The sequence below is a fragment of the Papio anubis genome, chromosome 7 (assembly GCF_008728515.1).
Source record: "Papio anubis isolate 15944 chromosome 7, Panubis1.0, whole genome shotgun sequence".
Classification (NCBI taxonomy): domain Eukaryota; kingdom Metazoa; phylum Chordata; class Mammalia; order Primates; family Cercopithecidae; genus Papio; species Papio anubis.
In genome coordinates, this window is record NC_044982.1 from 147,281,442 (window position 1) to 147,294,403 (window position 12,962).

General features: G+C 37.2%; 1 protein-coding gene across 3 annotated transcripts in view; it reads left to right on the forward strand.

Annotated features, from left to right (window-relative positions):
* Nucleotides 1-12,962, forward strand: part of FSIP1 (fibrous sheath interacting protein 1) — a 188,360-nt gene that overhangs the window by 33,539 nt on the left and 141,859 nt on the right. For all 3 annotated transcript variants that reach the window (XM_021940414.2, XM_017960512.3, XM_003900754.5), the window contains exons 6-8: nt 9,062-9,157; nt 11,121-11,245; nt 12,706-12,816. In XM_021940414.2, the coding sequence (XP_021796106.2) occupies nt 9,062-9,157; nt 11,121-11,245; nt 12,706-12,816 (332 nt within the window). The remainder of the gene's footprint in view (nt 1-9,061; nt 9,158-11,120; nt 11,246-12,705; nt 12,817-12,962) is intronic.

Sequence of the window (12,962 nt, forward strand, 5' to 3'; positions counted from 1 at the left end):
ATAAATTTTGAATATTAACACCTTATCAGATATGTGATTTGCAAATGTTTTTCCCAATCTGTAGGTTTTTTTCTTTTATTGATTGTTTCCTTTGCTATGCAGAACTTTCTTAGTTTGATGTAGTCCCATTTATTTATTTTTGCTCTTTTATTCTGAACTTTTGGTGTGATACCCAAGAATCATTGCCCAGGGCGATGTTAAGGCACTTTCCTTCTATGATTTCTTCTAGGAGTTTTATAGTTTCAGATTTTATGCTTAGGTCTTTTATTCATTTTGAGTTGATTTTTGTGTATGGTGTAAGATAAGAGTCCAATTTCATTCTTTTGGATGTGGAATTCCAGTTTTCCCAGCACCTGTTTATTGAAGAGACTACCTTTTCCCCCTTGCGTCTTCTTGGGCCCTTGTTAAAACTTAATTGACTATATATGTTTGGATTTATTTCTGGGATTTGTATTCTGTTCTGCTGGTCTGTGTGTCTGTTTTTATGCCAGTATTATACTGTTTTGATTACATTGCTAATACTAATTTGATTACCTTTCTGTGTGATGCCTTCAACTTTAGTTTTTCTTTTTCAGAATTGGTTTGGCCATTTGGGGTCTTTTGTGGTTCCATATGAAGTTTAGGATTTCTATTTCTGTGAAAAATATTGTTGAGATTTTGATGGCGGTTGCTTTGGGTAGTGTGGACTTTATCACAATACTAAATTTTTTGATCCATGAGCATGGAATATCCTTCCATTTATTTGTGTCCTCTTGAATCTCTTTCACCAATGTTTTATGGTTTTTAGTGTCCAGGTCTTTTACCTCCTTGGTTTAATTTATTCCTAAGCACTTCATTTGATTTTTTTGATGCTATCATAAATGAGATTGTTTTCTTGACTTTTTTAGGCTAGCTTGTTTGTGTATAGAAATGCCACGGGTTTTTATATGTTGATTTTGTACTTTACAACTTTTCTGAATTTATTTATTACTTCTAATAGGTTTTTTTTTGGTGGAATCTTTGAGGTTTTCTACATACAAAATCATGTCATCTGCAAGTACAGATAATTTTGCTTCTTCCTTTCTGATTTGGATGCTTATTATTTCTTTTTCTTGTCAGATTGCTCTTGCTGGTGCTTCCAGTACTATGCTGAATAGAAGTGGTGAGAGTGGGCATCCCTACCTTGTACTAGATCTTAGAGGAAAAGCTTTCCGTTTTTCCCCATTGATTATGATGTTAACTGTGAACTTTTTATAAATGGCCTTTATTATGTTGAGGAAATTTTCTTCTATACCTAAACTCTTGAGAGTTTTTATCAAGAAAGGATGCTGAACTTTGTCAAATGCTTTTTCTGCATCAATTGAAATGATCATGTGGTTTTTGTCTTTCAGTCTGTTAATGTTATTTATGTATCACATTGATTGATTTACATACGTTAAACCACCCTTACCTGCCAGGAATAAATCCCACTTGATCATGGTGTGTAGTCTTTTTGATATATTGTGAATTTGGTTTGGTAATATTTTATAGAGGATGTTTACATCAATGTTCATCAGAGATTCCTGGCCTGTAATTTTCTTTTTTGTGTAGAGTCTTCGTGTGGCTCAGGTATCAAGGTGATACTGGCCTCATAAAATGTGTTAGAAAGTATCCCCTCTAGCTGTTTTTTTTTTTTTTGGAAGAGTTTAAGAAGTATTGGTATTAATTCTTCTTTGAGAGTTTGGTGGAATTCAGCCATGAAACCATCTGGTCCTGGGGTTTGCTTTGTGGGGAGGTTTTTAATTACTACTTCAATCTCTGTGTTTATTGTAGATCTGTTCAGGCTTTCTGTTTCTTCCTGATTCAATATTGGTAGTTTATATTTTTCTAGGAATTTATCCATTTTCTCTAGGTTATGAAATTTGTTGACACATAATTATTCATAATAGTCCCTTTTGATACTTTTTATTTCTTAGGTGTCTGTTGTAATTTTTTTGTTTTCATTTCTGATTTTAGATATTTGAGTCTTCTGTTTTTTCTCAGTCTAACTTTTGTTGATTTTGTTTGATTTTTCAAAAAAACAACTCTTAGCTTTATTGATTTCCCCTTCCTGGTGGCTTTTCTATCCTCTATTTGATTTATTTCTGTTCTGATCTTTATTATTTTCTTCCTTCTGCTAACTTTGGGTTTAGTTTGTTATTTTTCCAGTTCCTTGAAGCATAATGTCAGGCTACTTATTTGAGATCTTTCTTCTTTTATAATGTAGGCATTTATTGCTATAAACTTCCCTCTTAGAACTGTTTTTGGATATTTTGAATTTGTTGAAATCTTTATAGTCTAGTAGAGAGGTTCTCATTGTAGGAGACATTTGGATGTGTGCATTTTTGGCTGTCGTAAGGATGTGCTGCAGGGGAGAATGAGGGAATTACTGGAATTTATGCCACTATGCCGGGGGCCAAGTTTGCTAAAGGTCAGGACTTGCATAAGGGAACTCCACACAAAGAATTGTTTTGCCTGTAATATGATTAATACCGCCAGTGAAAATTCACCTAATATATGATTAACTTTTATAAGTGTTCCATGGGCACTTGAAAAGAAGGACTATTTCTCTCTGTGTAGAACAAATTTTGAAATATGCAAAATGTCCATATTACTTGTCTACTTGATTTGCATTCATCTTAGAGAGTTCTGTTAAGGTCTTTCAATATAATTATGCTTTTATTAGTTTCTGAAAACTGATTGTACTCCTTCAATACAGTAGAAAATGCATATTATTTGTGAAACCAAAAAAGACGACCTTGAAGAAAGAGTATACTAACATGAAATGACAAGAGGATGATTTAAAAAAGAAGCTAAGATGAGAAAGGATTACATGGAAAGATAGGAAAAATGTACCTATCAGAGTAACGAGCACAATTAAGACCGCAGGAGAATCAAGGCAGTGAACGATGCTCCACAACACGAAGGGATAAATAGTTGAAGAAATGATGAAGTAAATGATAAGTGTGGAGATAGGGAATAGGAATTCCAGCTAAAAATTATAGAAATTTCTGAGAAAGTAAACCAGTATAACTGTTACAGAAACAATGATCAAAGGAAACTTGTGATTTAAAAAATATTATATATGCACTATTAATGATAAAAGGCCAATACCCATATATACACACGCAAGAATTCTGAACCGTGGGAAGGCCCGAAGAAATCTTACAAGCATCCAGGCGCAAATTAGAATAATCTTATTTTACCTATAAAAATGGAAGCTGAATTCAGATTTCTTTCTTGCAATAAAGGAAAAATATAGTAACTAGGGATTACATATTGCCTCTGTTACTGTGGCGTGAAGACAGCAGAAAGACATTCTTAGATATGGTTGTGTGGATAATTCACTGCTAATATTGTCTTTGGAATAAATATACTTGAAAACACACTCTAGGCAACCAGCAAATGAGTCACAATGTACAATCCAGGATTAGAGAAGTTGCTATATAAAGGAATTATCTGTGAGCATTATAATCAGCCAAACACAGAGGTGAACAGAAAGAAATGTATGTTTATAAATCCAAGAATTACTCTACACTAGAAGATAAGAATAACAATAGGTAGGCCTAAAAGTCCAGATTATATTAACAGAGGCTGAAAAGTGGGAGAAAAAGGTGAGGGTAAGTAAAACAATTCTGAATTCCCTGTGTTACTTTAGAGGAGGGGCAGAAAACCATTTTTTTGTTCTTGACTTTCTTAATATAGAAAAAATATGTTTATATAACTTAGACTTCAAATTAAAGTGCAAACTTTCCAAATTGTAGTATAGTTAGGATTATGGTTTATAAAGGAGAAAGGAAAAATAAAAGACAAGAAAATGAGCATTAAAAGAAAGGAAGAAAGGGAGGGAGGGAGGAAAGAGGAAGGAAGAAAGCAAGAATGGAAGATTGGAAGGGGGGAAGGAGAGAAGTCCAAACAGGAAAACCATTAGGGTCTAACAGGAAAATCACTGTTATGTCTAGTGATGTACATGTTAGGTGAGGCAATGAGTGTACTCTTTTAAACTAGCCTATTAAAAGATACACTCTCACATTGGTTTTCTTACAAGCCCTCATTTCACTCAGTTCCCCCCTTCTTCCCCCTTTATTTTTATAATCCCATCCTCTTGTCTTTTTACATTCATCAGTTCTTTCCTGTGACTTACTCCTCTAATTTCACAAATGTCATGTATTTTGATGTATTGAGGATGCCAAAATGTTTTTAGAAATTGTATGATTTGTATAAGTATTTTCAAAATGTCTGCTGTCCCATTGATGACCAGGCTGCTGTTTCATTTGTTTTTCATGTTTTTCCTTCTGTGTCTTCTCATCCTCCAGTGAGGTAAAATCCATCCACACCTGCCATTTGCCAACAGAGCAAAAAGGCACATCTGCCTTGAGTCTGCTCGTGGTCCATCTGGATGCTGGTAAAATTGTGATTTTAAATCACTGGTTGCAGCTTAGGTTGCTGTGCCCAGCTGCCATTTCAGTTTTGAGTGTCTAGCGGACATTCACTACTGAGGCTCTGCTGTGCTGGTTCGGATTTGATACCTATAACTGATGTAGTTCTGGGGACAAGCCTTTCAGGGCTCTTAGCATCACACCTCTGTCTCCACTGTGAGGATTTGCTTGCAGGAGTACATCTTTATTGCTCGTATCTGCCTCCTTTCTGTGCAGTTGTTTTCTAAGAGTTGCAGCCTCTGAAGAGATGCAGAAAGAAGTCTGACGGCAGTTGAGTAACGCATTTGAACTGCCTCAAGAAACAGTGTTGTTGCTCAAGGAGATGGGGACTCTGGTTTCTGGGTGATTTTTTCCTTTTATCTCTGAGTCAAGGGGCTGCCTTCCATCTAGATCTAAGTCTGCCCCTGCGCTGTTTCAGTACGCAAAGGTTGCATGGCCGCTGATAACAGTAGGTCCTCGAATGACATCATTTCATTCAACATCGTGTTTTTTTATTTTTAATTTTTTTAATTTTTATTTTTAGAGACAGGATCTCATTTTGTTGCCCAGGCTGGAGTGCAGTGGCATGATCACTGCTCACTGCCACCTTGAATTCCTGGGCTCAAGGGATCCTCCCACCTCAGCCTCCTGAGTAACAGACTACAGGTGCATGCCACCATGCCCAGCTAATGTTTAAATTTTCTGTAGAGATGGGGTCTTGCCATCTTGCCCAGGCTGGTCTTAAACTCCTGGGCTCAAGAGATTCCTCTCGGCCTCCCAAAGTGCCAGGATTACAGGTGTGAGCCACCACGCTGGGCTCAATGTCATTTTATCATAACATCGATGAGAAACAAAAAAAAGGATTCCCAGCTAGGGCCACTGTCTGTATGGAGTTTGTTTGTCTTCCCCCTGTCTGCCTGGGTTTTCTGCAGACACTCCGGTTTCCTCTCCATCTCACAGATACGCATGTTAGGTTATCTACGTGGTTCCACTGTGAGTGAGTGTGGGTGCGTCTGAGTGCACCTTGCCATGGCATCCTGTCCAGGGTGCGTTCCTGCCTGGAACTCTGAGCTGCCAAGAGAGACTCTGGCCACCCGAGACTCTGAATTGGAATAAGCTGGTAAATAATTACCTTATTTATTTTTATTAATTTTTCTTAAATATACTTATAGCCCACATTTATGTCAGTGTTTAATATTAGAAGTGTTTTGGTCTTTATTTAGAAGTTTAATAATGTTTTTGTGACCAGAAATGTGCCATAGAAACTTAATTCTTATTTATATTTATAAGACTGTGGTAAAATTGGTTTTGTTATATGTCGTTTTGCTTAAAGTCACAGTTTCCAAGAATCTACAGATGATGTTAAGAGAGGATTTATTATACTTGTGTAGGACATCTAAAAATTGTACAGTTCAGTATTCAGAAATGAGGCCCTTTTTCCCTTTCTGTTTCTCCCTGCCTTTTCTCAGGGTGGTGTCTGGGTTCGGGAGGACGCTTGTGTAGCATCATGGCCTGGGGGTGGTGGGGGGTGGCGCGTGCATCTGGTCCTTGCTGTTCTCTCAGAGGCATCCTGTCCCGCTTGGTCTGTGGATATGGGAAGCCAGCTGGGGCGTCCGCTGACTTGTAGCTGGTCCCATTTAGCCTTTGCCATCTGCCAGCAGATGCTGATGTTCTATGTGGTCCCTGCCACATCCTCTCTGGTGGGAGGCTGTGTGCCACCCCCTCATCGCGACCCCAGTCGTCTTCACAGGGGCGTGTGAGGGCTTCTGGTCTCCTTCAAGCCACAGGCCAGCCAACCATGGGGAACTGTGTGTGTGTGTGTGTGTGTGTGTGTGTGTGTCTGTGACTGGGGGATGGGGGAGAGAGAGACAGATGACTTCAGCCCCTGTCTCCCTGTAAGCATGCCACACTGCCTTTGCTTCTCTGCAGCTGTCGTGGGTGGATGGAGAGCACTGTGTTCCTGTGTGCGGGGTCTCCCTTCAGTTCCAGGTGTACAGTGAGGCAGAGCTCACTCTGCTCTGGGCTTCTCCGTCCTCTTCAGGTTCTCTATGCACCTCCAGGATTTCACCTCCAGGGGCTGTGCCGGGGAGCAGCTTAATACCTGTATCACTTGTGTCTGCTCTAAACTCATCCCCTCTGCAGTCTTCTAGGTCCTCCAGATCCTTATTTGGGATGGGTTTTAATTTCTTCCATGGGTGGCAGTAAGCAATTTAAATCGCATCCTGCAGTCGTCCTCTTTCAGGACTCACATGAAAAACTGTGCTCAATCATCAAACTTTTGGCTCATGATCTCTAAAGGGAGATTTTTTTTTGTTTCCTTCTCACATGAATGTTTGTGGTGAAGAGAGGAATTTTAAAAATTTTCTTATTAACTTTTAATTTTGATGTAACTTCAAATTTGAAGTCAGAAGAAAAGTACAAAGGATTCTCAAACACTCTTTATCCAGAGTCTCCAAATGATGAAATTTTACCACATTCTCTTTTCTCTCTCCCTCTCCACACAAGGACACACATATACACACATACATGCACGATTATACATATAAATCAGGAAATGATTGTTATGCAATTATCAATAGGCTTTATTGAGATTTTGCCAATTGTCCCATGAATATCCTTTCTAGCAGAAGAAAAATCTCAGGCTATGCATTATAATTCCCGTCATACCTTTTAGTCTCTGTGTTTTATGACATAGACATTTTGGAAGATAGTAGGCCTATTATTTTGCACCATGTCCTCTAGTTTGGGTTGGTTGGTTTCTGCTCGGTTAGGTTCAGGTTATGTGTTTTTGGCAGGAATCCCACAGAAGTGATAGTGTCCTTCTCAATGGATCAGATCAGGAAATGCGTGATGGTGATGGTCCCGACACTCACAATGTTAACTTTAGATGAAAATGGTGTCTACCAGGTTTCTCCATGGTAAAGTTACTATTTTTCCTTTGGTAATTAATACATTATCTTGTGGGGAGAGAGATGCTTTGAGGCTATTATCCTATTATTCCTCAAACTGTCACCCACTAGTTTTATCGTTCATTGACGATACTTACCTGAGTCAATTATTATGATGGCTACTAAATGGTTAATTCCATAATTTCTTCTACGTTATTTCTGAAAAAGAAGGAAGAACTTTCTAAAGGGAGACTTTTGGAATTCAGAAATTTTTTTTCCCCTCAAGGGTTAGCCTCTTGCAACTGAATGCCCAACTTTTAAACTCTTGTCTTTTAAACTCAAAGCTGATCGATGGCACCCTTGTTGTAGGTAGTACCCACCTCTCTCTGAGGCAGTGAATACCACTGGGATGATGGGCAAAGAGCCACAGGGTCACAAGAGTAATTTCACCTTCTTCTTACCACCTGCGTGACACTGGCCTCAGATAGTCGCTGATCACCTGTGAGGGTTTGCAGTATTGTAAATTTTCATACTTTTATGTCTTTACAGGTGTTTTAGTATAAAATTGAGTGAAATGGTTATCCTAAAGGAATTATGGGATAGAAAATAAATGTATTACCACTTCAGGACTATGATGTAAATGTAACTTAAACTGATTTTAATGAATATTGAAGATCTCTTAATAGTGGTTGCACGAAAAAAATGAAAGTTCAAAAACAATTTTAAACCTTTTTGTTTTCTAAGTAGTTTACCCCTCTCTCCCCAGGCTTACACCACAAATTTGCTTGATTAACTCATCAAAGATTGTACAAAGACTAACAGTATAATGTCAACCCCAGTTCCTAATTCATTATTATGAACTCCAAATTAGGGAATTGGTGTTGATGAATTAGTGTTTATAGCAGAAGTTTTGCGTTTTGAATTTGGTGGTTGTGTGTTGAGGGTAAATGTATCTTCTGCCTGCTTTCTTTGTCTGTATCAGCTCATAGGGGGTGTCTGAACTTGATTTGCTTTCTGGGAGAGGTGGTGGATCCTGTAATATCCTCAAGACTTCCCATGTTTTCTGAGGCAGAACCATTTCTGTGCCACAACGTAGCAGATTCTCTCACGTCAGGGTATAGAGACACACTTGTAATAAAATGTTTATGTTAGCAGCATCTTGCAAATATACAGTGTCCAAATTAGCTAGTAGGAGATCTTAAAAATAAACTACATTGAAACAAAGAAGTTGAAAAACACAATGTCCTATTTTCTTTATGGAGGTGCCAAGAAAATACATTAGAAAAGAAGAAAGTTAATTGCTAAGAGTCTCCCAAGTTATCTTTCACATGCTTTCATCTTAATGACTGATCACATATTTGAAGTCTCCACCCTGAGGACCTAAAGAAAATCACAATTATATTTACTCAGTGTGCATATTCTCTGTATTATGAGCATCAAGATTTGGGTGCATTGTCTCTGGAGAGTTAATGTGATATTTTAGCACACTGTTACACGTTTTTTTTTGTGCTTAAGTTCCAGGGAAATGCTGTTTAACTATCTTAGCTCCTATAGTTTGTTTCATTGGCTCCTCTATACAAAGATGATTGTCATTTCTACTTGGAGGTGACATTGACATTGTCTTAAGAAATTTGTATGTCTGGAGGGGATTGAGGAATACTGGAGAGAATATTAAATGTTATCTTTTAAAAACAACTTTGTAGACAACTTCTTAATTTATTTTGTGAGCATTGAACAGATGATTTTTTAAATCAACAGGTCCTTCTCATGAGAATGAAGACAACTTTTCCTCCGTGTTTCATACTCAGATCCCTCCAGAAGAATATGAAAAGCAGATGCAGAAACTCAGTAAAGGTATGTTTTAATTTGTGTGATCATACATATTTTCACAAGGGAATACTAGCTGTATACAGAAATATTCATAAATGAAATAAGTTCATGTAATTTAATCCAAAGGTAAGTGGAAGCAAGTAGGGTTCAAGATGACACAAGACTGGTCATTGTTGCAGCTAATTGCTGAGAATCTGTTATACCATTCTACTTTGGATGCTTGACATTTTGTATAATAATAAAGAGTTTTTTTAAAAGCTGGCTGCAAGTAATAAGAACCTGGCTTCAGCAGAAACAAACCTGTGAAAAGGATTTTGGTGGGAGGCAGCTTTCTTTGGTTCCCAAGAGCATATGCTGTGGTTAGTCATTCAGAGGTTGGCTCAATTCTGCAATCCTAGAGAAGAGCCTGAGTGATCCAGCTGGGTCAGGGGCCTACGCCTGGCTCAACCAACTTGTCCAACCCAGCAAGGTTTGGGGTCATTCTGGGAACATGGCAGCTATATCACTGCCAGACTGGAGAGGAGAAGAGGACATTTACAGTGAAGACAGTTCTGGCCAGATAACCCAATGTGTTTCCCCTGCTATTTATTAGAAACGTATTTTAAAGAAGCTCTATGATAAATATAAACATGGCTGTGTTCAATTTGTATTTTTTAAATGTTGTATTGCTTACGAGTATATGAAACTTCAGCTGAATGAATAAACAAACCTCATATTTCAACTTAAAAGACAGTATACAACTTGAATTATGGAAAGAAGTGTTATATCTTGTATCTATTAGGCCAATCACCAAAAAAGGAACTCATACTTTAACTATTGGTAGTTGATTTAAAAGATAATTATGTGATTGTTAAAAAATAAAACCCCAGGTTTAAAGCGTAGGTTTATTTGCCTATAAGCTTATGTAAGTTAAATTTGAGTAAAATTTTTTTTTACTCAAAGCTACTTTTGTTTGAAAACAATTTTAATCAAGAGATCTTACTCTTTCCCTCGTTCTTTCCAGCTATTTTCATCAAAAATTTTTAAATGGTTACATCTGTATTGACTTTTTGATAACTAGCTATAAACACACCAATTGACTAGCTCACTTCATCCTTTTTGTTCAGGTAACCTCCCTTAGAAAACAAAATTAACGTTTCTGTAAACTTTGTCTGGATTGAGCTTGTGACTGGTGTTTTTTTCTTTTGTGGACTTTAATGTGGAAATGCATCCTGTTTTGTAGGGTGAACTGCATGTGCTTAAGGAGACGTTCCTTCTTCGTGCATATTTTCAGAGCTTTGATTAAGGGCTCACATGATCTTGTTTTAAAATATTTTAATGTGACACAGAGAAAATGAGATATTTTATAAAGGGGAATATGAATCCACAAGTATTTTTCTTATTCTTATTTTGAGCACTCAGTGTCTGAATATCTCAGACATTGACTCAAGCCTCTTCTGAATGGTTGAGGAAAATTGGCCAACTGAAATGGGCGCTAGGGGTTTGTATGGATGGGAGCCAGGACATGGGACACTAATTCCCAGACCTTGCTCAAAAGACAGGCTAAACAAAATGCACTGTTCAGAAGGAGTGATGGCAAATTAATAGAATAGCAGGGATGACCTAGTCTTTAGGGAAATTTTTGTTTTGTGTCAAGACTGCAATAAAATATGTATTTTAAAGTCTCCCTAACATCAGCAATTTCTTCGTCTCATGTCTGTCTTGAAGTTCTATTGATATTTCCCATCATTCTCATGGAATCAACAGGAAGAAGTTTGATATGTGATAATGAATTACACAAGTTTTATGAGAACTTCATTTGAAGTTACAGTAGCACATTTATCTTTTTAAGAATAGATCTCCATTATATATGAGGGATCTGGAATGTAGAAGTTAGTTCTTCTGTGTGTGTTTTATTTCTTATATATTTTAATATATGCTTAAAGTGGGCTTTTAGCATAATTGACACTTTTAATTACGAAAAATTTTTGAACTTTCTTAATATTAGATTTTACCTGTGATGTGGAAAGAAATGAGTCATTGATCAAAGCAGGAAAGAAACCTTTCTCAAATACAGAAAAGATTGAGCTCAGGGGTAAACACAACCAGGATTTTATTAAGAGAAACATTGAGGTATGTACTTAGAAATTCAGAAGCGAGAATTTGGGGCTAAATGAGCTGAAAAAATGGCAATGGTTTTTTCAGTTCAGTGTCTTGAAATATTTTTTCAACCATCATAAATGTATAAATGATTGAATTAGTAGATATAATAAAAGAAAACTTTTTATAAACCAGTACTTCATTATTTCTATGTTCAACCCATTACATCCTATCCTATCCTATCTCCTTTTAAAACTGCTAGGTGCATCTATCATTTATTTCACTATCCAGAAATAGTCTGTTTCCTGCAATTTGCAAAACATTTATTTAGATAATAGCTTTGGACAATGTTTCTCAGACTTTAAATTGCGTATTGGTAAAATCGTTTTTTTTAAGTAATAAGACTGATTTTATAGCTAGTACATTTACAACTTTGAATGGAAAATGCTCCTGGCAGCAGCTGGGCTGGAGAAGCCAACTGGTTGTCTGCCTCTTTGCTGAACCTCCCGGCAGCTGGTCACTGGCCTTGATTAGCTTCCGCTTCAAGCACCCATCTTTGGTCTTACAGGCCTTGCAACCTGACTTGGTTTGTCTTTAAGGCAGACTTACACTAAACAAGGGCACAGGGGTTGCTGGGTTTGCGAATTAATTAATTTGCAACAAGAAATATAGTGAGGAGGACAGAAGCTCTGCACAGCCCTTGAACAGCGTCACTAGAAAACTGCATGGGCAAGTGTGGAGTATTGACAAGAGAGAGTTAAGTAATTTTTTACATTTCAAGCCTAATGCTTTCCCCATAATTGGCAGATCATTTCCAGGCAGACTGGATTTGTGGGACAGCCTGCCACTGCCAGGACTGGCCTCTGGGACGCTCGACTTTTGTGCTCCACGTTCATATGATCTTCTTCAGGAAACCTTCTCCATCTCGATCTGTCTCGTTCTTTGCATTGGCCCGTTGTATGTTGATTTACTGCTCAATTTTCCTAGAGCAGTAGAGTTCCCCCCTTATCCAGGTGCTTGCTGACACAGCAGGTCTACCGTAGATTTCTCTTTCCCCTTTTTAATAGTAACTGAATATTTAAATTCCTCATATGATAGTCTTGAAATTTAAAAGCACTTTCATTTAGTGGACCAGTACCCCAAAGAAAGTGGCAAGAAGATTTCTTCCAAATGTCTCAGCAAGGATGTTTTTGCATTTATATTTTTTTATCTATGATAGAGAAGTTTGAAAACTGCTCATATTATTTTTTAATAAAATGTCTGTTGGAATGGTTAACAGGAAGGCCTACTTATAGGGATATCTTTGGATATTAGAGAATGGCCGTATACAAAAATTTTTGCGTAAAATAAAATTACCTAGCAAATATAAAATGCCTAATCTTGCAAATTTTCTGTTTTTGTATCTGTAGTGTAGAAGTCTCAGGTTCCATTTTTATTTTCCTGAACTATGAGTTTCTTTGATTATATAATATTTCCATTAATAAATTCTGTAGTTGGCCAAGGAATCAAGAAACCCAGTGGTTATGATTGAGAGAGAGAAGAAAAGGCTGGTTGAGCTTTTGAAGGACTTGGATGAGAAAGATTCCGGGCTCTCCAGTTCTGAGGTACGTAAACTCTGATAGAGAACTCTACACTTCCTAATTTTGATTTTAAAAAATCATATTATTGACCCAGTAGCACAAATTTACAATAATTTTTCAGATTCTGAGACATTATTCTCTGACTTAAAAAAAATCCTGTTTTACTAACA